Source organism: Varroa jacobsoni, unplaced genomic scaffold (genome assembly GCF_002532875.2).
Source record: "Varroa jacobsoni isolate VJ856 unplaced genomic scaffold, vjacob_1.0 scaffold_802, whole genome shotgun sequence".
In the NCBI taxonomy this organism is placed as follows: domain Eukaryota; kingdom Metazoa; phylum Arthropoda; class Arachnida; order Mesostigmata; family Varroidae; genus Varroa; species Varroa jacobsoni.
In genome coordinates, this window is record NW_019213704.1 from 40,416 (window position 1) to 65,357 (window position 24,942).

Genomic DNA, 24,942 nt, shown 5'->3' on the forward strand with positions numbered 1-24,942 from the left:
ATAGTTCTACCACTATGCATCGAACGCTCAGCTTAAACTGACGTCCGATGTACACGTTACCCCCCCCCCCCCCCTCAGGTGACATAATTAAAAGTAGTTTCACAGACATCAACACACAAGTTAGTCACGTTGACCTTTCCCTCCCAAACAGGTCTCGTTATGCAAGATCGAACATTTCTTTTGGTATGGCTGCAAATCATACCCAGTATTTTTATCACAACGAAATATTTAACAAATCACCATATTACTAATAGCACGTAATCTTTGTCTATTTATATTAGACGGCTTATAGCTAAAATAAGCCTGAACTCAAACGTCGAGTCAGTGACACATATTCTAAATTTAAAGTAATCAGGAGATGTTCAGCTCTAAGTCAACAAATCCAATTCAAGCAAACTATACCGAGTAAATTGGATATCAGCTTATTTTGTATTAGCTGTATTAATAGAATAAATAGTAGCAAAACGGTAGAACAAGATAAAAGAAAAAGTTCCCTGAAAGGAAGAAAACATCTATCCTGCGAGTTTAGGAAGACGACGCCATGTTCTACGACGATTCTACCGCGGATGCTGTATTGTTATTGAATTTTAGTAGACAAGCTGCTGACTCCAGAATTAAGCGGTTGATTGTCAAAAAGTAAAAGTTTCGAATCCTATTATAAACTTACTTTTATTGATAATCCCCTAGCTGCTGAATGAAGGGTGTAAAAACGGTAGAGATGCCATGACTCTGCCCTGTAAGGCGCGAATCTTTTCACTGAAGCAACGCACTACTTCACAACGAGCAATGAGACACAGCGACCACAGCCAATGAAGAATTGCTTATTTTTGGGGTAATTATCTGAGCTAGCAAAATTGAATTGAAAAAATGCCGGATCGTAAACAACTAAAGACAGTATACCTGAGTAATATGTCCATGATGTGCGAAATTTCTATATTTAACGAACAAATATTTATATTACCCGTGCAACACGCAAATCACTGTATCGGCTTGTAACGGCTATGGCAACAAACGAAATCGTATAATGGTATATATTTTATAGCTTCTAGTTTCGCATACATGTGTCGATACCGCTTAAGTGAATCGATAATATGGGCCACTTTGTTTTTGACGCTGCTTGGTGCTTACGTCGGATCCTTGTAGTCGTCACTTAATTTAACGACAAAATAAAAAACACCTGGTGTCAAACGCGCCAATTTAAAAATAAGATAAAAATTATAGGTACAAGTGGCAAAAGAAACACTGTTTTTTTCAACACTTTCAATAGTAACTTGAGCTTTATTTATTCATACATTTTGCGCAGCGTATGTCGATGCGGGTTTTGAATCACCGAACTTTAGTCGTCCAAACTATAGCGCTGAATGTAGCAACTTTCGACCCAGAAAAAAACACTAAGCGTGTTAATCAAAACACGAATCGGAGATAGGCCACCGACAACACATCAATCAAGCGTGCACCTCATTACGCAATTGACAATGCCTTGTCTATTTTGTTGTCTAAACAATGCGCCTGAAACTCTAATATATTGTCATTTGAGCTTGTGTTCTGACTTGTCATCTATGATTTCCGTTAAGTAATAATCATGCCCAGATGCTTCAGCGATTATTAAGAACATACCGCTTGTTATAACATTCTTTGTTAGCACTAATAAAAACATATGTAGCTGCTTATAACAATACGGTTCTTTTTCCATCTGTGTTCCCAATGTTTCAATCGACACTTTAGCCCCGCAGTACAACAGATGAGCATGTGAAGCGGATACTATCCACACCACTTATACTACAACGTGTGTTGTATTTGATAATCCATAAAAATCCTATAAAACTCGAGCACCAACCATTGTTTTGTGCGTCCGGAGTCCCATAGAAGCTACGTAATCTACTGAATCCTGAAGCGCTACCACCGTTTTCTCTCTCTTTTAGTTTTTTTTTTTTTATATCGGCTCCCTTTTTCTACTGCGTCTCCACATGACCCGGCCTAACTAATGACATTTCACCGCCCGGTACTTCCTTAGAACTCGGCTGTTCATCTAACCATGTGGATCTGAGCGGGTACCCTATATTTCCCCGTGTAAGCACATCTGTGTCGATCCGGCAGGTCGAGCTGCTAGGAGCGATTCAGTAGTACAGTGGCGGGGCCTCCGTCTTCCGGGATGAACAGATCGTTCTTTCTGCGGCTCATGTGGCCAATATTAAAAATAAAGCCTAGCTGCCAAAAGCAACTTCTTGGCTGAGGCTGCGTCTGTGCCTGTAATAATGATTACAATATTAATCTTCTAGTTAAAGTAGTTCATTCAAATAATTACCAACGCACGATTAGGAATACAGGAATGTATACATTTAATAGGTGTTATTACAGTTAGAAAATTCCGGCTGAAGCTGCCCAGTACAACCGCAATAGACACCTAGATCGATTCTACAAAATTTCTTCATGAACTTATAATAATTGAACTTTTCTTGAAAGGCAATGTTGTGCAGGCAACACAGTAATAATTATACGATTACAAGCTACACACGCTCAGTGAGCATTGTATATTGTTAACCAGTGTGACATCGACCCGTTGTTTGGCACTGTATTTAACATTGCTTCAGTACTAAAACAACTTCGCAGTTTTGCCAATCACATGCTCTAAACCCCATAAATGCCGTACTTGGAACAAATACTAAGGGCCAGATAGACCGCGCACTAGTCCCAATTACCAGATTTACAATAGAAAGTGCAGCATAGAAGAGTGTGGTGCGGTTATTAGACTAAACTACACTACAAGAAAATCCGTTTAGAAATCTATACGTTTACATCACTGACGGCCCTATCTCTACCCAGAACCGTGATACCGCACGTCTAAATTAGCAGACTACTTCAATTAGGGACCACCAGGGGAAACACTCGCGAAGTACCCAACTGCATGATGAAAATAACGACATATATATATAATAATTATGAAAACACTAAAAGATTCCACACATGCTTTTCGGTCCTCTTATCTAATAAAAATACAACAAAGCTAACCATGGCTTCGGCTTCAGAACAATGTAATTTTAACGGAACGACAATGGTACTGATAATGACGATAAAATAGAATATCAAAAAGCAATTGCTTCTGGCACGACTTCTGTCTGGCGAAACTTACCACGCTCGGAAGGCCAACAGGTTTTATTTTTCGACGAAGCTTCTGTCTCGCACATTCAACCTAATCCATGTGGACTATATGTAGTCTCAACGTGTCGACATCGCCACATGCACTTCACTATCAATGGCACCATTACCCAAATGCGCCAATGAAACACAGCATACCGAACTGATGAGGCCGAACGAAAGTACGCTGCTTAACAAACCGATCAAGTAACTTGTTGGCATTAGCTGACAACTGCGGCTGTTGCAGGAAACCTACGGGTACCCGCTCCACCTAGCTAAGGCTGTTCCTATAAGTGCACTGCGAGCAGCACTCCTCACTGGGGCTTTGTTGGTTCACTGTCCGGCCACTGGAGCTTGTGTTCGTGCTTATAATTAGCGAAGGCTGCTACGACAAAATTACCCTAGCCAGCATCACTCCTTTAAGTTGATCCCCACATAACAGCGGCCGAGCACCTTTTCTGCACTGTTGATGGTGCTGTTGCCTCATTGCAGGCGTCGTAACCCTTCTGTTTACTTTTTTCGTTTTCGCTTAAAGGCCACCGAATGGTTTGCTGCTAACAGACAGTTGACACGGCGCGCGCCGAAACGCGCGAATGTTTGAATTGAGCGACGAGACAAAGGAGCGACCCTAGAAAGTCTTCGGATGCCGGTGATATGCGCGAAGAAATGGCAATCAAAACCGAGTGAATAATGATTGTTGCTTTTAGCGTTTGACAAGTGGCAAGTGTGTATTAACTTACCATATATATTTAAATCATTTGCGAAGGGACCTGTACGTGCAATTTACAATTTCTGCACGATGAAGCTTACGGACATCGCGTAACAATGTCACTTGCTAGATAGGCGAGAGTGTCACTTTTCACTAAACACCTTTATTGTAAGGCAACAAAATCATACGGGCATAGATGCTTATGATATGAGTATCTAGAAATGTAAAAAAGTCATTTCGAAATGGATGTCTACTGTATAATGTTGTCGAAATGCGTAAGAGTTGTGTGCACGGCTGCTGAAAGTGCCCAGTGTGAGATTCAACAACTTGAAAAACCCGGGTCCCTTTTCCCTTCTTTTCAAGCGTTGGGACTATGCTAACACTATTTAGAATTAGAGTTTAATTAAGCCAAGCACTTGCTGAACTGCGAGACCAAATCTACGGCGGCACGCCGCATATTTTTCTGCGATGCCTACCCACAATGTTGCTTAGAGGAGAAATTTAACCCACACTCTCCATCTTTAACAATTAAAGTCCAAAGTAAAACTTAATTGATCTCGTAAATTACTACTCAACCAGCTGTGGCGTCGCCAAAACAGAGAGAATCTCTAACAATATCATCATCTTCATATACGGGAGTCAGACAGAGATAATATACATATGCCATTGCTTACATTTGTCGATAGGCGTTGTTCAAAACGATTCAGTAGTACTAATCGAAAATGCACATTGGGTTTAGCAGCTTTCCCCTTTGAAGTCCGAAGGCAATTAAGTAAGCTAAGCCGCTTCTCAGTGCCCCCTTTGTGTACATGGCTTTAGTGCAGTGTGCCATTTTTATTTCTACTCTGACCAGGCAGTCTTCGCTTTTAGAAGTACTGTCATTATTTACTGTGTTTGTTATACTGTTTTCGAAACAATCCACCAGAAAGTACATGAAATGATTCCTAACATAGACGGAAATTTAAGTCGAATCTCATTGTGCTAAGTCACATCCGTGCTTTGCCTATATATACTTATTCAGTATACAGTCAAGTTCAGACAGTTCCAATAGATTGAATAGGGCTTCTCGAACTCTCTTCAGTCGACGCTGAGGAAGTAATTTTCATTGATAGTTCCAGCGTATCTTCAGTTAAGTGATTCGAATTCTAGTCGTCAACCTGACGCTTGCCAGTAGATCAGACATCGTTCATACTAAAGCTTAGCAATCAACTTTAAACTTGTTTGTTATTGATTACAAAATCTCACCTTTTGCCAGTGTTTGAGTAATAACGATATGTATGCTTGTTTTTTCTTCAACGGCAAATTTATAGGAGTTGCCACCCTGTACGCCTACAGCCGAATGTCGGTCAGTAAGTGATCTTTTGAATAGAGTAGCGTTTGTTAAATTGGTAAACGCTGCCAGGGATGAGTCAAGTATTGGTGTTTCAAGGTTTAGCAGAAGGATCCAGTACTTGCCTATTGCCACGTTTTATTTCCTTTGATGGTCTTAAGCGATTCAGAAATTTAAACATTCGAATATATTAATAGTAAGGCTCGTAAAACTTCATGGTTTGACATCAGCTAAGCGGAGCTTATTACTTACTGGTTCTCACCTGTATTAGGTCTAAGGACATGCAAATCGTAAGTGCTTTTGTCTCGGCGTTTCCGCAGAGGCTATTATTATTACTATTAGTAATATTGGCACAAAGTGTTTTCACGCTGGAAAAATGCACGGCTAAGGGTACTAATAAGTTTAATTCACTCATTTGTTTATAATAATACGAGACTACGGAAAATAAGACGCGTTCCGGTTACGCTTGCAAATTCAACATTAACGTTTCCCTTGTAATCTAACACAGAGCACTCTTTATTATTTCTTATTTGAGTGTACATGGTTCGTCGGCACTGCAGTAACATCAAGATTTAATGCATAGCCTTTTTTTTTTTGGCTAACTTGAGGCTTTCAGTACATCACAAGCGATAGCTTTGGGTCCTCTTTATTTCTTACTCGCACAGAAGCCGTGAAGGCCCATAGCCTTGCAATTGATTCCGTATGTCCTTCTAGCAGCATTATTATGAAGTCTACTTTTTTTCTGTCGTAGGAAACACCTCTCCCGACCAAGTTATGCCTTTCTAAAGATCTGGCGTCATGGTCATCATCTTCTCTGTGTCGCAAGATATTTTCTTGAGAGAACGATAATGGACAATGTTTAAGTGTTGCTAATTTGAGAATTTTCTATTACCGACGAAATGTAATGGATGGTTTGCGAATCCGAATAGCGTGTCATAACTAGTTCATTTACTTAGGATATTTTTGACGGTTTCCCAATGCAAATTAGCCATAGATAAATGTCTTTGAAGAATCTTTAAAAAAAAACATCATTTTATGCAGTCGATTTCAACAGTAATCGATAGAACTAGACTATTATTGATACTTTTACGTGCATCTGCGGTATTATCTGAAACGTATAAACGATAAATATACGTTTACGTCCCAAAATGTCAAATCGGACCCGTGTGTTAAATCACAGACAAGGCCAGAGACTTTTTTCATATTTGTCTGTTTCCACTTTTTCGGTGTTTGTTATCGGACTTTTACCTTTATCCTGTTTCTGTGAAATGTCCGTTGAACCGCGAAACTACAACTCAGAAGAGGGAATCTTGTAATACAGTAGCGAACGATACCTGCATGCCCCGGTCGTTCTCTGGCAATATCTAGACAATAACCATAGTGTAAACGGTTCGATTTTATCACCACTTACTTTTATTATTATTATAGATACCGAATTGCTATTGCCAATCTATATGCTTACGAACCAGTATTGTCCTAGTTCAGTAATTCTTCAGAGTGCTAGCCCTTCCAGTAGCGTTAAACGAAGCGCACCCACACCTGAACTTAGACCATTTCACATGTCCCTAAGTTACGTACGCACACACACACTGGGCATCACGGGGCAGATGCCAACCAAATTTAAACTTTATCCGACTGTTGAAAGCCAACGACTATAACTCTTATGGTTCTTATATATGGGTTCAACCGAATTCAGTATCACTGATCATTTTCTCACTATCCAAAACGTTTCCAAATGATTTGCTAAGAAATGGTTTTTCACGGGCACTGTGCTTCTGATTTTTGGGAGATGCACCAACTCATGCAGTCGGAAACAGTCAACGTGCGATACATTCAGTTACGTCGGCCGGATAAGAAATAGCCTGAATCAATAATCGAGTCCAGCTAGTGGTGGCGCGCTGGCTGCCTATTAATAGTTGTCATCCTGTTTGCTGCCTATCTTTGCAACGTTAGTTTCGTTATTTTCAAAAAAGGTCACCCACGGTGAAGTTTTTCTTAATTGCTAACTTCTAGATAAGTGATTTACTGGTGTTAAGTGCTAAACAACAGCTATCGAAGTCCGTATTTATGCCATGACTACTCCGATGGCGTAATTTTTAATATGCAGAGCTGCTCGTAGACGATGTGCTTTAACCGTCTATGATTGTACTAACAAACGCGAGGATTGTCGTTATATTCAGTTTGTCGCCTATTTGGTCCGTTCGTAAAAAAGGTCAGGCGCTTAGAAACAGCGTGCGCATTCTGACGTCCGCAAGCATAGTTGGCTTGTATAACTATCTCAATGCCTCTTGGTAGGCTGCGAGCAGTGAGCTTCTACGAGTTTGTACGTCTCGCTGCAAAAACAAGTTACTGAAACAGATCTAACATTTGTCCTGCATATCTGTCACATCCCTGTGTGACGATCAAAGCTTAAGACGTTAAGTTTCAAAGGATCTACGCTATTTTACACGCTCTATCGATTTCTTTTCTCTTAGCTTAGAAGCATATCCAGAGCCAGGCAGTTTTTGTCAACCCGGGTCGGCTTGTAAACCCCTGAAACTATCTGCTGTACCCTTCGCACGTGCTGAAGCGTTTGTTGGACACCAGCAACCAACGATATTCTTTACTGTGTTACTTTTCACGTTTTTATTCCTTCTCGCTTGTCGCTTTTTTTTCAAAGCCTTCGTTTCACACTCGCCCTCTCCACCATTGACTCTCAGCTGAGTCGTCGAGTGTTGAGTGGGGTGTCGGCTTCGAAGGGGGTGCGGCTAAAGCCTTCCCCCATCTGTGGGTCGTCGGCACTAATTGCTGAACCGGCTGGCATCGTTCCTGTTAAGAATAAGCATATCTACATAATATGTCAGTATCCAGAGTACTTTTAATGTCATTGCCTTACACATCGAAGGTTGTATCGAAAGGATGTAATTTGTTTTACCAAAAAAGGTCTGCATATATCGAAGGCAGAGCGTTACTTGTCAGCGATGAGTCAGTCATCGGCGAATTGATCCACAATGAACCGCAATAAATAAACATTGGTTACACATGCCATGCCGCTCTATATTACGCTGATACTTTAGGCATAATGATCGTGATGGTATGTGGTTTTATCGTGCGATGACAAAGTTACTATATTCGGGCCTATATCGATCCGCAACGCGCATTCCGATTCTGAAAGCGTATTTCTAAGGTGTCGAAATCGCCATATAGAACACGCTCACTCTACGTAAACCCATATTTTTATCTTACATCATGTAATTGTACAATGGTGCCGTCGGTTGACTAATGCTGCATTAAGCACGATAATGAATCGATAACAGACAACCTTTAACAAGCCCTTCATTACAACTGCCTTGCCTGATGTCGCGATCAAATGTGTTCCTAATTTGCCATCATTCTGCTGTTTCGTCTCGTTAACCCGGCTGTTTCGACTATAGCGCACCTTAATATTGCTGTGGCCGCTTATTGAGCCTCACCTCGTCGCTCTTGTTCGTTCAGCCACAACTGCTCTTGGTGCTGCCTGCTCCGCCGCTACTGCCGCCGCCGCCGTCGCCGCCGCCGCCGCCGCCGCCGCCGCCGCCGCCGCCGCTATGGCTGCGTCTGACGCTGCTCCCTCCCTTGGACACTGTAGTGCTGTACCCTCTCTGACGCTTGTCGGGTGAGGAGAGCGGACTTCAGCTGACAGCCGGCGCTTTGTGGCGGGTCGCTGAATGCTGCTATCGCTGCTGCTGTGTAGCTATTGTCGCCGGTGTAACTGCTTACTTCTTTATTGTTTGGATTTAACCAACAAAAGCTATTGGTATAAGTCCGTCTTGCTGTTGCTGTTGCGGCTACTGCTGTCTGTCCGATCAAGAAGTAGTCAAGAGAATCTGGCGCGGAAAGCGCAGGAATAGCGGCTGTCTTACCGGCGGTGCACAGTATAGAAGTGGAGTCGCGCCAGCGGTAATGGTGATGGTCTTGGTAGGCGGCACCTACAAGAAGCCACTGCTGTTGTAGTTGTCGTCGCTCTGGCTGTAGTCGTAGTGACCGGATCAAATGGTGAAGGAGAACGATCAGACAACGATTCGCCTACATTGTGTATGCGCTTCTGAACGCGAGCCGGCGCTTGCTGCGTATAGTGGTGCTTAGTTCGTTTAAGCTTGACTAGAGCGGGATTGCAGTAACCATCGTTGAGATCAGTTGTGAGTGAACGGCCTCCGTTCAGGAACGACGTTTACGATCAAGTGGTGAAGCTCGCCTGTGGCTAGTTTCTTAAAGGATAAAGCTAATAACGCGATCGGGAATAATATGGAGTGTGTCAGTGAAAATTGTTGTTGAACAGTAGAACGAATCGTAGCAGAAATCTGTCGAAAAAATATTCCGACTCGCTTGAATGCAGCGCGGAGTGAAGCCGTTCGGAAGATTGTTATGATAGCGGCGTGGAGAGAACTTCATCACAGGGAACTTGAGAGACTCTGAGGTAAACACGAAAAGGCCGTTCATAAGCCTATTTCATATCATCAAAAATTGCGAGGAGCACAAGGGATATTTTTCCGGGAACAGGCTATGCGCGTATCATACCCGAATGTGAAGCAAGACGGTCTACACTGCATGTGATACCTTCCTTTTCATGATCGGAGCGACATCGTTACAACGCTATCAGTTTCGGAGAATGTAGCCGGCGGCTGCTTGTGGTCTTCGTTCAAAGCAGTCGTTTTAATACTGTCTGTATGTAACGTCAAGGGCTGGACTTGCAAACAAAGCATCCATCGATTTGTAGTTCGTGCCATAATTCTCCTGCGTCCATTAACTGACACGACGTGTGTGGAAAATGCAAGAATCGATAGGGTCGATGACAACGCCGACCGCTAAAGAGCACGATTGAATAACAGACACAGGGGCGATTCTTTAGGGAAGCTAAGTGACTACAGGCGAACCCAGAGAACTGGACGCACTCACAAAGCGCCTCATGATTTCGCCATCGCCACGTTCTCTTTGTTAATCATCGGCGTGTCGTCGATCTTGTGCATACGTCCTGGAACGGGAATTATCGGCGGACAATTGCTTGCGATCTGGTTTGCGACAGTTTGAGCTGAAACCAGAAGGCTCTTACAGAATTGGACTAGTCGGCGTATTATAGGGAGACCTTTACTGCTGAGTAGCGTTATTCGATACGAAAAAAGTTACCAGACACGGGGCACCGGGACCAGCGTTCAGCCCGGCGTGTTACAGGACGTCATCACTACTGTGAGCGAACAAACAACGATACCACAAGCACCATTGATAGTACGTAACGCCTGTCGCTGCACTGCTAAATACTGTCATTGCCGGAGGTGTTACAAGCAACGGTGTAGCGTGTGTTTGTTGTTTTTCTTAACTGCTTTAGTTGATCAGAGGGCAGTAACAGTATCAGCAGCGGAGGGCAAAGGAAGGCAGAAATATCGTCTTCCTAGACCTGCTCGGTAGGTCCCAATCCCACAACACTTTCCCGCTTGCCTCGTTTTCGCTGGGCGTCGGGCAGGCGTGCGCGACCGCGGGTCGCTACCAGGGGGCAGCGCGTCGGCATTTTCTCGCGTCGGCCCAAACAGTAACGAAATAGAAAGAGACATAGCACAGCACGGCGCTGCTGGTGTCTATCCTCGCTCAGCAGTTCGATCAGAGCGCATCTCTGTGCGAGAGTATTCGTGTCCGTCGTAGCCGTGTATGTGCATGTGTGCTTACCATTACTGGGTTGGGCATCGCTCGGTCAAATAGCATTAGCTTCTTCGTTCTCTGACCGGTGGCTAGGTTCGGCCAGAACGGCCAGGCCAGAACAAACGACATCGCTCGAGTCGAGTTAGACCCTGCTGTTGCCTCCGCCGCCGCCGCCGCCGCCGCCGCCATCGTCGTCGTCGTCGTCTCCGTCGTTCAAGAGCAGATCGTGCCGCGAATCTCTCGGTGGTGGTAGGAAACACCAACCGGCCAAGCGCACAGCAAAGCGAGCCAAACCTCCAGTTTAAATAGCAGCAAATTTTTAGGCAAGCAAGCAAGCAAGCCCGAGTTGCGGCTAAAGGCCTTGTCTGCCTCCTGAGACCGAGGAGTTCTTGCCCTCGCGAGGCGGAAATCACTCGTAAAGCTCTGCTGAAAGTGGCGGCGAGGCGGTCGTCGCTTACGAACGCGATAGTCTGTCGTCTCTTGCTGCTGGCTGAAAGTCTGTGGAGCTGGTCGGGGTTGTTCCAGCCAGGCCACAACACAAACCCAGTTGTAGTGCAGTTCAGTTTGTTGGCGTGTGGCATCGTTATTGACGCGGTTCCTTGTACTTGGAACGGCCGGTGGACGGCTGCACGATGATGACCCAGGAACGATACATGCAACAGGAGGAGGAATGGGAACGCGAAGGACTGCTTGACCCGGCGTGGGAAAGGCAGCAACGCAAGGTCAGTATCTATATAGGATGGCGTAGTAGGCAATCTTGTAATAGCGACTCCAGCAGCACAAAACACGCCGGATACGCCTGAGACGATATGCTTAATAGAGGACAATCTCAGTAATACTTAAGGCTTACGCAAACTGTCTAAGGACAATAAGGCTGGTCTATGACAATCAGTCTCCATGCATCTATTTATCTATTTCTACTAAAAAGGCGTAGTTTTATTGGTTTTATCACTCATAAACACTTCAAGATTATTACCCAAGTGCTAGACTTCTCTGATGTAACGACCCTATAGCGAGCTGTTACTTTCTCGACGTTCTTGTGAAGTCAATAATTGTTATCAACCACTATTGTTCATCAGTTAGAATTTACCCGCGGTAGTCTTGCTATTTTTTTTTTTATATATCCAGAATAATAAAAATTCGAGATTTTACACGAACTCAACCGGTTGGCTAGCCCCTCTTCAGAATGCAGAGATGTTCCGTGGTGCAAGAAATGTGTTGGGATTCGACTGCTGAGTCACCTGTCGATCGTTGATTTTCTAGAGAAAAAGAAGTTCCACTTTCCAATAATGTGAAATAGCTTTTATGGTCTGAAAATGATGCTTTTACTAGCGTCAGTTTAATAATTTGCGCTGTTACCGACTTCAACGAGCACATCGTCTTGCCCTTACCTGCCAGTCTATAGACCACCAAATGTTTACAAATTTACCAATAACATCGCGACAGGCTAGCATCCTATCACGCAGGTATCAGCTGCCCTCAGCATTTACGAGGCTGCATAGCATAAGGAATAAATATTAATTTAATAGGAGAAAACCATCAATGGCAGTCCACAGCGACGAGATGGTTCGTGATGCGTGATACAGAGCGTGCTTTGTGTGCGTCCGAATCAATCGTTCATAGCTTATGTGTAGCGTTCAATTGAGGCATTAGAGAAATGGTTCTGCAGTAGATTCGAAAGTATAGTTTCAGCTGTCACGTTTCCAACTCGTTCGAAACCGTCTAGGCTGACCGCCTTATCTGTCGTAATCTTTTGGCAACCAATAGCGCTGTACAGCCCTTTTTTTCAAACCTGCAATGACATTACGTATCGAACATTAACGTGGCTTTAGCCGGATCACAACATTATTATGTACGGAGCGGGCAGACCAATAGCCTAACTGGGCTACGAATTGTGCGCTTTATTTGATACGACCGACAGTAATTTGAACGTATGCTTGATGAAAGCGTCATTACTCCAATGGCCTTCACTAAGTATTGCTCTTCGAGCTCTCGTAGACGATGTATACTTGCTGCCCAGATATGGATTGCATGACCAGTTGAATCGCCATTAACTCGTTCATACGACGCTGACGATGGCGGCAATGATAATGAATAGAAATATATTCTGTATTGCCATGCACGCTTGCATTGCCACCAGAGCTTCGATCAGGTTTCATTATGGTCCACGATGAGCAAACCCCTTTAACCCACGGGCGGCGGTGTTATGAGATTTGAAGGACAAATCGATAGTCTGTGTTCTCCGGCCGATCTTTGCGTTAGCGTATCTTTCGCAGTTATCATACAAAACAACCCCCTGCGCCCTTGTCTACCGCAGGTGGTTACTGTAACACTGTATTCCTCTTAGAAATGCGATTTCCCAGACGTGAGCGAACGTCCCACTACTGCTATTACATGTTGCAACAAGCAACATGGAGAAACGTCATCCGATGCCTGCATTCACAAGCTGCATCGTATCATATGTAGAGTACAATTTCCCAGCATCGCTTTACAGCAATCATTTCTACTGCACTGTAGAATTCGTTTGCAATCGGAGGAAAATGGCATTGTATATCCTATATACATATATGTACTGTGTACTGAGGTACAACATATGCGCTGTCGTCAGTAGATAGAGGGTCATCCGTCGTACAAAACCGCAGTGATACTGGCCGCGCGCGCTTCCTATAATAGTAGTAGCCAGACGCAGCATTGGCGGCGCTTTGGTGGTTGATTCACGCGATAGCTTGTCGGTTCACATGGATACGCGGCCAAGCCAACAAAGTCTTGGTAAGCCATTGCTATATCACCTTTACTGTAGTTGCTGTTGTTGCTGTTTCTGGTGGTATCATGAACAAGGGTTGTGTTGTTAGCTGTTGTCCTCTCGCTCTAGAACAGTCTCTCGCTCAAAGTCAAAACCTAAACCAGCCCTAGTCACAAGCGTGGTGCCTATATGTATAGTTAGCTAGACAAGAGCTACGGCGGCGGTATGCGGCGAGAAGGCAGCTACCGACTCGATCTCTACGGCTGCAACAAATATAGGGGGAAAGCTGAAATAATATGGCAGAAACTAGAGGAAACCTATCTGTGATGAGCCGCTGGCTGTGGGCTTGGTCCTCTTCGGCCGTCGGAATGCCGCCGAGTGGGCGCTCTGGTGCTAGAGCCAATGAGGGAACGGGCCCATTTGGTTTGCCCCGAGACGTGCGTTTGCCTTCACTTCGCCGATGCAACTACCAAGAATTAGACCTATTAGGCTAGCGGCATAGGCCAATGAGGGCTGCCTCGACTGCCACTGGTTCCGCTGACTGGGCGTTGTGTGCGCCAGAAGATATATGAGCAACAAGGAGAATATTAGAGATTGTATTCGCAGTAATTACAGTAGCAATCGGATATTTTTTGCATTCGTCGAGATTCTTGTTTACTGTTCACTGGCCATTATACTTCGGGGGGCGAGAAGAGCGCAATAGGAAAACATGCCGTTGTTAACGAATGCTTATGAAGTAGAAGTTCGTTAGGGCCGACAAGTCGCATCTATCTATTTGAGCAAGAGATAAAAAAAGTTACAGCATATAAATGATAACTTTCTTATATTCGTCTACGTCTATACAAAAGTAAAGCTTTTCAATTAACGACCGTGCCACGGGGACATTGCGATAACCTTCCGGCACTACGTTGTTTGTCAATAAAAGCGACTACTGGAAACGGGGTTTTTGTTACAAAAGAGGAGCAGTCTTTATTCTCGCAGCGGGGAAGTGCCATAGCAAACAACGATAGCTACTCAGCCTACGGCGAACACGACAAAGATGTGTCGTCGAACGTTCAGTGGCATCTGCTGCCAGATAAATCGCGTTCACTCCGAGCCTCATTTCAACGCGTTCGACACAACTGTGCCACTAGAGAACAGCTTGAGTAACACTTCATTTTCAATTGAATGTCCAGGCGTTCATTTTCATACATTTTCCGGACGGTCAATCAACATACGAACCTAAATGTCATGCTTTACGGAAATGAATCCGTTGCACGCGACCATCGGGAACCTCAGTGGAAATGCGTGCGGGCTTTTACCTGTCGCTGTGTAAACCCTACCTAGTAGGTTCGAAACGCGTACATATCCAGTCGCTCCGAGCGTGGAGACAAGCAAAAGTTAGCTGTTTAATGCTAAACAAAAAAATCTTGTAACCTTTCAGTTATTGTTGCGAATTAATTAATTAACGACGTCACGGGTGGACGGGCTATGTTGTCGCTGCGCTATGTAAGAGGTCATCTTAGCTTTGTAAAAAAAAATAATATAAGCAAATTTTATTTGGAAATACTAAGACTAACTGGGACACTGAACACCATTTTCTCCTGTAGCTGAGTTCTTGTTAATATCCTGTTAGACCTCTTTTCCAGGCTCTATCGCTCATATTAATGGCAAGTGGCAATAGTAGCGATCTAACTGCGCTTCGGCGAACTGTCGGAAGCCCTAGAAGACGAGGTGGGTCTTTCAGGCGATAGCTGTAAGGAGGCCAGGCTTAACGAGGTGTTATAAATTGGCTTGTCAGATTTATATCATCATATGGGCGTGATGCGTGTCCAATTGTTTCCACGGTACTGTCACGACAACGGGACAAAGGATCAAGCGGGCCTAAAAAATAAGGTTTTAACTAAACCCATATGACTAAAGATATTGTTGTAAGGAAAACATCTACGAACGGTAAACTCTTTAGACGATGGCTCTAGGGATGGGTTTGTATGCAGTGATGTTTCCAGCCTATTTTGAATATATGATATGATGCAAATTGTTCCGATCAGGTGACTACCCATTAATTGTCGTTTGGCTCATTGTCTTCGTGACGAAAACAAGGTGCCAGTGATACCGTTACGATGAAGTTGCCAATTAGCACTTAATGATGTGCTTGTTCCTTCCTTATTTTCATAAAGTTGCCCAGTGCGTCACAGCTCTGACACGTCGCCCTAATCGCATACCTTTACCGATGATCGAATTGTGCCGACAGTCGGCACAAGTGTTTACTCTCTTTAGGCTCTTTAGCTACTTGAACCCAGGCCTTGAATTAGAAGGGGTGTCACCATTGAGGATCATTTTTTACAATTCATTCAGACCTTTTTCCGAATTATCCAGCGGTGTTGTCTTGCTGCGTTTTACTATAGCAGTCCGATGTCCTTCAATATATATGAAATATAAGATTAGTTACGCTAGAACGTACTGTGTACGACGGTAAAGTGATCCACAATACACTACAAAGCTCACTACTTGATTCGATCTATGGCTTTGGTTCAAGATCACTTTGTTTCTTGTAGTATTTGCAAGTTCTCATATACTTGCCCGTCATTATACTGCTTTTTTCTCTCGATTGAAAGAAATAAAACCGGTTGTGTTTGTCCCACCATATTGTGCCTCGATATTATAGCGGTCTTACTAAGCAATGCACGTTACACATAATTTTGTGCGAGTCAACAATGTTAGTTTTCTAATTAAAATTCTAAAAAAAAAGCACAGTAGAAACATCTTTTTGAAAAAAAAAGTTACGTATTAAAACTGCAAATTAATTTTTTGCCAATTATTCACTTTCGATGTGAATCAACGAGTGATTACTTCAAGTTATTATAATTATATTCACCGTGCGTTACGATAGCTTTCGAAATATTAAAAAAAAAAAACATACTAAACTTCCATGAACGTAAAATAACTATAACGGTTGGATATGCCCTACCTTCACTTTCAGTTGAAAAAAATAGTAAGCTATCAAATTCAGTATTGATAGTGGAAATTAGTAAATACGCTTTGAAATAATTCGTCAGACATTTCCGTATATACAAATGATTGGCAGGGGATCGTAAATTTTTGGTTGTAGTCAGCTTTTTATAAAAGTTGCTACGTAAAAGAAAAATCTGTATATCGAACAAAGCATAATTCGGCGTCAATGTACGTTCAAGTTACTCTAAAGTATCGTCACACATAATTCCGGTGCTTCATTTATTCGACCCTGGTTGTTTTACAAATGCTACTTAGACCGATTACTTTTTGAGCACTATTTATTTGCCAGGCATTTCAGAGTCTAATCTATTTGTCTTTCCTATTAAGAGTCTTGAACAGAAGGTTTGTCCAACCCAAAACGGGTCCACCCCGCCCCCCGAGACGATTTGTTGAGGTCGCCCGAGTGACCTTTCTTCTCTGACGACTCGCACGAGAGTGTCATCACGTCTTTGTAATAACGCAATAGATAATGCCTAGAGACACGTGGTGATATACCTTGAAATCGGCGCATAGACCGCCTTGTTGTTTCGTCTCCGAAGTAACGCCGAAACGGATTGAGCATTGTTTTTGTAGTTTCATTGTAGAAAAATGCACCGTTAAAGTTCGCCTTTGGTCGATCGTAAATCGACGCTGTTAACTCTGTTTATCGTTCTCCCCATCTGAGAAAAAATGCTCTATGAAACACGAAGGCGGCCAGCGACACCGTTCGCGTCATAAATCATTTACAGATAAACATTTCCGTAGAAGTCGCATTACGCGAACAAGTGTGCTTAACTTGCATGGTGCGGTAAATTATGTGTACCCTAATTTCTGGAAGTTACGGCTTTCAAGAGACAGCTAATTTCTAGTTGATCCCTGTTCTAGATATAACTAGCCTTTTACTTTTACAGAGGTAAAATGTGGTTACTAAACCAAGCAGGTGACATGATGGTTTACGTGAACTTTGCAATGCATGCTTAAAAAACGTCCAGATCCCTAAGACGGTCGAATATTTCGAACTTGCTAAAATTATTTATTTTTTAACTATATGATATTCATGTTTTTATAGGTATGTTACAAAAAAATACCAAAATACTCGAAGTGCGAATTCCGCTGAAGTGTCGACGCTTCCTGCCATAGCCGAGCCTTAATTTTATAACGATCCGATCAGTGACCTTTTATAGTATCAATTTTAACGCCACTCGGCCTAAAGCATGTCCGAGTACTGATTTGGCGGAACGAAATCGACGAAAGATCGAAACATTCACACTGTAGATAAGTGAATCCGCTTGAAGACTAGTTAAACACTGAACCCATTTCGACGGGATCAGTGACAGAGTCACACAGTAATACGATTTACTATGCTTATCGATGATGTTCCTTTAGCTGATCACAAAACAAGTTAAACAAATGCATATAAAATCAGATTATGAACAACTATGACAGTCGTAGCGTCCTATAAATGCTTAGTTCAAGAAATTCGGCCGAGGTTACTCATCTATTTACTCTCAAACGAACCATCAAATTTAATAAACAACCGTTATTAAATGTTGAAACCAGAAACAATTGGCATTATAGTAGTTCGAACATACGAAATTGGCCATAATTGGATTCTTTACTAAATAGTCGCCCAATGCGTTGGCCTATTCATTTATAGTAACAGTTATTTATGACAAGCCATTAGGGTACCGCTCAGGTACAGGAATGAGTATTCGACCCACTCCGACCTGGTAGGCTTTACCGCTGTCGAGCTTTCCCTTTTGTTTGGAACTAAATACACACGGGCTAGGCCGTGACTAGACGCTGTGCTAGACCTAACCAACGATACCTAGTAGACGTATATATATATATATATATATATATATATATATATATATATATATATACCGTATACTATTATCTAGCAATTCTCACGACAGGGAACTGCCTGAGTACGTGTTACACCCATCAAAAGTACGGATTAATCATCTTCGCTGAACGGATTTCATGGTGAAATGTTCAACAAATACATTGAAATTTCCGTGCCGGCTACTAACGGCTACCTGGAAGGCAGGATATAGTTGTCAAGGGAGCCCTCGAAAGATGATAGGCGACACCACACGCGAAGACATTTAATACAATATCAGTAGACATCAAGCGACATAAAGATCCATCCAAATGTCCGTTTAGTACTTGAGAAGATGTAAAAAACGATGGCACCCACTCAATAACTACAAGCGAAGTGAAACATACGATCCTATACAAACCGACGAAGGCCTATACCGTATTCTGGTATAAATTACAGCAAAATCAGCTGCTATAAATTGCTTTCTTGGAGTTGCTTTAAGAAAAGTCATTACATAGCCTAGCAATGCTACGTTTTTTTGGGGGCCTGTTACAGCTTCTCCGTCAGCAAAAAAAAAACTATCATATAATAGATCTCAACGTTTATTTAACGTCCAGATAGGCCGACGTCCAGATCTCTATACTGCATTGAGCTTAATCAGTACCTTGCATGCCGTTAGCGAAGACACCGTTTTGGCTAAGAAAGAACCATAGAAAAGAAAGAGGCGCATGGGACCGCCATGAAGCAGAAGCAACTAACCAATGGTGCTTGTATGCAAACGTTGTACCTGCGTGTTTTCGTTACGCCAACGGCAAACAACAGATTATTTTTAGGTAGAGGATACGCCATTGCCGACTGTGTGTCCGAATCTTCCGGAAGAACGTTTTTATGTTTTGTCGGCCGAATACACCTATTAGTTGAAGTAAGCCGCGGCGTTTTTGGTAGCGGCACCTGTAAGCTTGCACCTCGTCCTCGTCCCCTCCTGCCCCTCGCCTTGCGACAATTGACTGACGCTATTGTCGGCACGGTTGTCGAAAAGAATAAGCGTATCGGTCGTGTGGGAGCCACCTGCTATTCCGTAAAGTCTTCATGAGTAGTAGCTATTGGCAACGTCGAGGTGGCTGCAACACCTCGCACCTCTTTGTCGCAATGGCGGCGTGAGAGCGAAGAGCGGCAGCGAGAGCAAAAAATGAAACCGATCCCTACAGGAAAAGACTTCACGCTTCTCTGTCTGTGCGGGCTATACTCTAGGCTGTGTGTTTTGTGCGTATCTGAGAACACTGAGTGCCCGGGACTGTGACGGGACAGCAGCGTTAAGGGCAATTGTTACCACAGGTATTTTCAGAAAATGTCCAAATTCAAAGAAGCTTCAGGTGAGGCAGTTGCAAGTCCCTGGAGTAGTTTTAGCTTCCATCGGAAAAGCAGTGTGCCTTTGAGATGTAGAGTCTAGCGAGATTTAAGCTGACATTGAGGTTTAATTGGCAGAATTAATCTGCATAAAGGTATCAAAATATGCCTCTAACAGAAGGGTCATGGAGAAGGTTGGGCTTTGCGCCATTACTAGCAGAACCACTTTATTATTCTCATTACTATTTATTACTGTACTACGAAGCAAAGGTTACAAATCTTTTGTATTTTTAACGATTTCGCTGTCTGTTGTTTGACTCAGCTGAGCTAACATTGCCAACATATATATTCGAACGACAGCACAGAGATCAAGCGTGCTCTATCTACAATCCACTATCTGCCTGGCTGCTAGGGTAGTATTAGCAGCTTTGATTGTTGAACAGGGTTGATCTATCGAAGTTCTGTTAGTGGTTGTCTGTGGTATCGCACATCGCGCACGGCAAAAGGAACAGACGCCGCTATATCAGTCAGAGCAAGGTTCAAACTCTTCTCCAAGCGTCTGCCCGCCTTCTTCATACTGAACGTTGGCGGTAATGAGGAACAAATGTGATATTGTTGTGGTGATAGAGTCCTCGTAGGTCCATCAAGATTGGACAGACACCAGCGTCTCCGTCCAATGGGTATTCGGGCTGGCGTCAGTCCCTGGTCTTTCTCTGCCCCCGCGTACATTTAGATTGTCGCAGCTCAGTTACCGCCGTTTAGCTCAGAGCCGCTAAGCGAAGCTCGCATTCTGCTCTAATCTAGCCCCTTACCAGATCGCCACTGAAACACTGGACAAGATCCTTGGCTGGAAAATGAAGCCGGTAAATGGTGGGATAAGATAACACTGCCGGCCCGGACGCAGCAGCAACAATCAATGAGTCATCTTCCAGAGAAAGGCGAACAGAGCGGAGTTCAATCGAACGATTCTTAGAGTTGACGGGATATCATTGCTTGAATGAGCCGCTTCAGTATAATCTGTTGGTAAGTTACTAGCTCGGAAGCGCCGAAATTGGCCGCCAGAGGCGCCTACATCGTGCGGACGGACTCAACATTTAGTCTGGGTAGCGTGAGAGGTTTGCTTGGCAAGTAAAAACTATCGTGATAACTCAGTAGCTTTAGCCTTAGAGGGGTCGAAACATTTCTGCTAGACGAAACAGATTCCGATTGAAGAATAGCTCAGTTATTAGTGATAGAGCTACATTATTTTAAATGATTTGCGATTATTGCAAATGTTCGCCATCGAACGAACAATGGTAACGTGTTATTTGTCGTAAGTCTCTATGTGCAATGGCCCGAAGTATTCCAAAACTAATTTTAAAGAAAGCGCTGGGAAATTTAGGAAACGATATAGTAAAGGAACTCGCATATTTTTAGTGAAAGAAATTACATTTTCTCCAGTGCTTGATATTATTAATAACAAATATAGGAATGGAAACATGTTTGTTGTGTGAAACAGCTAAATGTATTTAAATAATTAGCGTAACAAGTATACACCACATATATTTCGTATCTGTGATCGACTATCCAACTTCAGGCGTTACCTGCTCTACCGGACCTGAAGCAAAGGTCCCGTCGGCTAATAACGACCCGACCGATCGGGTGCATGCTAAGGGTCAGTTACCTTTTGTCTTAATTTCGCTGACTTTCCGCGCTAATGTTTGCGCCAAGCAGCGGCAGTCGTCCTTTAGTGCTTGCGGTAGCTTCAAACAGAACGTATTTGTCTCGCCTCGTGCGAATGCCAATCGCTAATGGCCGCTGCAGCGGCCAACGTTTAACAGTCGATGAATGACAAACGAATCTAGTCCCGCTTGAGCCACCTTAGTCGATGTTCCCTTTTAGCTCTCTTTGGGCCCATTTTTTGGGTCAGTAGACTCCCCTTCGGGCGTGCAAAGTAACCAGAACATCTGAAAAGTTCTACTGGGTCTAGCCAACTGGTTGACATATAGACACGGAACTCTGGTAAGGCGCAGATCCGAACATTTTTCTATGGGAAACGTTCCACACAGGCCTAGCGCGGGCCTGCACGAAAAAGGCGTCATGACAGACACCTGAATTTACGTGGAACAATAAATATCTATATCTGACTATACTGCATCGTTTAATATCGGTGATTACAGAAAGAAGACACGCTGGCCGCTACGGTATATCGTTTGATTGTATTCGGTCACAGTGAAGCATAGGCTGCTGTGTTCAGGATAAGCGAACGGCTAGAAGCGCTACGCTGAGGTTACATTGAAGGCATTAAGCTATACTTTATTTCAATGTATGGACTTTAGTGTGAGCTTAATACGCTACCTTTGGCTGTTCAGACTTGAGGCTCTGGAATAACTAGAACTGTCATAAACGGCATTTTTCCGAGGGAAATTTTCGGATGACTAACCAAGTGATATCAACATGGATTAGCTGCCGGGAAAACTCGAAGATGATGTTTGGCTTCGTGCAGACCATTAGTCATCTTGAAATTGTCTCAGTGACTACTTCTAAGGAACTTCTTGTTTTCCTTAACTGCTGAACTAATTACTCATTATGCTTTTTTTATACTCAGCGCTCCAAGACCCTTTACTTTAGGAGTAAACTCGAATAATATTTTATATCTAAAAGAAGCGAATGCTGATATATTTACTTAATAATAAATAAATAAGTTACCGATCAGGCAATCAAGTCGCATATTCCAGTGCCCAATGTCCGTATACACTTTTGTCGGCTGCGCGTTTATTAGGGTTTCGTGTTCAATCCCCTTGATAGCTTAGGGGGCAACGTATATGCCTTCGGGACACGTTGTGGTCTAGATTCGAGCCCAAGCGTAGATAGATTTCATCTCGTGCTAGAAGACTGTCGTCTGTCTGAATGGAACGTCTAGCGACGATACGGGACGTTCAAACGTGATGTTCTAACTGGGGAATACAATCAATTTACCGAACAATTAGAGACAGGCTACGACCTTTAACAAGTAGGAGCACACCGAGGTAGATTGCTAACCGGATATAACATCATGAGGCCTCCGTAACGACTGATAGCATTATACAATTGAAACGTAATGTCTCGTTATTAAGAGATGACAACGACTCCGGCAGCAGGTGATGCAAGGAAATCTGGAAAGGACTTGCAACAGCATCCAAAGGTAAAGTTCGTCAGGCTCTGAGAATTAAATGCAAATAATGAAAAAAACGCAAGTAGCTAAACGTCATGGTTAGGCGGCCTTTATGGCATCAGATGTTTGCTTCCGTGTCGATACCGCGCCAGATAGTCGGTACGTGCATACTCAAAGGTTCACCAGAGGCGTTATCAACGCTCTGTCGATGGGCGATGCTAGCGCGGCCTGGCCTAAAAGGAATGGCTGAATAGCGAAAACGCTAAAGCGTACCATTCAATTGAATCGTATATTTGAGGGCGCTGAGGTAGGCAAGAGCCTGTGGACACGGAAGCGTCAATTGAGAAGCAACGAAGGAGGGAACGACTGCCGCTTTGTATGTCAACTCATTGCTCTTTCCAGTGATGTCAGCCAGAGTGCTCGGTCGGATCGTGGGCAGGGTTTACCGCGCTCAGCAGTTTGCATTCTAAGCGGTAATGGTGATACGCGAAACGCCTGACACATAAATAAAGACAGGTATGATACCACCAGTACCGTATTGCTGGTAGAGCTTGGGGAAAAAAGGGCACACCCGTGACAATACCCGCTGGATTTTAATACCTGCTGTAACTATAACGAGCATCAAAGCTGCAAATGTCAAAAACATACATGAATACATCTGAGTATGGTTCCGGAGAAACATATGGACTCGCGTGCCCTCGTAATATTTAGGAATAATCTGAAAAAAATTGAATTTTCAACTTTTGTTCGTACTCTTACTGTTTCAAGTGACAAAGAAAATAGGTAGCGCGTTGCATTGGACGTGAGGGCAACCTAGCAGCGTAATCAGCACAACACTGCAGTTATATCGTACCACGCTAGGTTGTCGTCGGAATTACCTGTAAACCTCCTAATTAATATATATGATAATGGGTAGCGCAAAGTAATATTGGGGGGTAAAGCGTAGACCCTTCTTTTTCTCGATAAGCTGTTTTAGCTGCTACACACATGTAGCTAGAACACCTTATGTACGAGACACAGCATCGAACTACAACTAGTTATTGTACAATAAATCAATTGAATTCTAGAGAGAAATTTGTGATGCCTGACAGCCAATTGCCTATGCGCAATGAATGAAAGCATATACGAAACAAACAGGCGACAGCCTCGCTCTGTTCTAGGCCAATGGACAATGGCCAGCGATCATTAAAGACATGACATCACTGTTAAAGACATCAAGGTCGTTCGCGATATTCTTTTGAATGGATGGACCACGACCACGGGTGGTGCGATTTTGCAAAGATAGAGCCGTTAGCTTAGATCTATATTAATATGCACAACACGAGTGTTAGAGGAAAGCCAGACAAACAACTCGAAAAATGTTGGAAGGTATGTTATTACATAAAAGGATACTCAGAAACGTGCGAGAAAAAGACGTGGCTTCGTGTGACTGAGCAATTCGGTTAATTTGTTTCTACTAATTTCAAACTTCACAGAAGTCGATGATGTGACGGAGGTATCTCGTGCGCTGGCATCATTGTTTGTTGAAAGAACAAGATGCCGTCCTGTCCAAGGACAGATGCTTTTGAGTATACAGAATTACCGAGTGTACAGTATTTGCCCTGTAATTAATGAAAAGTCGCTATTTCTTCTCTACAGACATTTACGGCATGGTGCAACTCGCATCTGCGGAAGGCGGGAACGCAGATCGACAACATCGAAGAGGACTTCCGCAACGGTTTAAAGCTCATGCTCCTGCTAGAAGTGATCTCTGGCGAGACGCTCGGAAAACCGGACAGAGGTAAGTAGATAAACTTGCACAGTGGCCCAACTCCTAAAACAATAAATTTAACGTAAGCGAGGCCGCTGACGCACCTTGTCTTTATGGCCATTATATGGCGCCTACTACACTATTCAATTCGATCCTGCGGCGCAGACCGATCACACAATAGATAATTGTTGCAAATGTCTTATGACGCAGTATGAACGTGAGTGACGTATCTGTCTGAGAGAAATTTTGGAGTAAGCCTTTATTTTAGGCTACATGATGGAGCAGTAGCAGCAATAGCAAACAGCGGTTATTTGCGTGGTTGTACTGAAATGTCAAACACTTTCTTAA

At 43.4% G+C, this 24,942-nt stretch overlaps 1 protein-coding gene and 1 long non-coding RNA gene across 5 annotated transcripts in view; one reads left to right on the top strand and one right to left on the bottom strand.

Moving 5' to 3' along the window:
• Positions 1 to 1,398: 1,398 nt before the first annotated feature.
• On the bottom strand, positions 1,399 to 3,797 carry LOC147753016 (uncharacterized). The gene is made up of 2 exons (XR_015312488.1): positions 3,131 to 3,797; positions 1,399 to 2,247 (listed from the first exon to the last, which is right to left on the bottom strand). It is a non-coding gene; the product is annotated as an uncharacterized LOC147753016 (long non-coding RNA).
• A 6,929-nt stretch (positions 3,798 to 10,726) lies between these two features.
• Actn (alpha actinin) overlaps positions 10,727 to 24,942 on the top strand; it is a 28,924-nt gene continuing 14,708 nt past the window's right edge. For 2 of the 4 annotated variants that reach the window (XM_022839454.2, XM_022839456.2), the window contains exons 1-2: positions 10,727 to 11,545; positions 24,483 to 24,624. In XM_022839454.2, coding sequence (XP_022695189.1) covers positions 11,456 to 11,545; positions 24,483 to 24,624 — 232 coding nt within the window. In that variant the 5' untranslated portion in view covers positions 10,727 to 11,455. Of the gene's footprint in view, positions 11,546 to 22,777; positions 22,875 to 24,482; positions 24,625 to 24,942 lie in introns of those variants that run through there. The other 2 variants (XM_022839455.2, XM_086969870.1) reach the window with 2 other exon arrangements.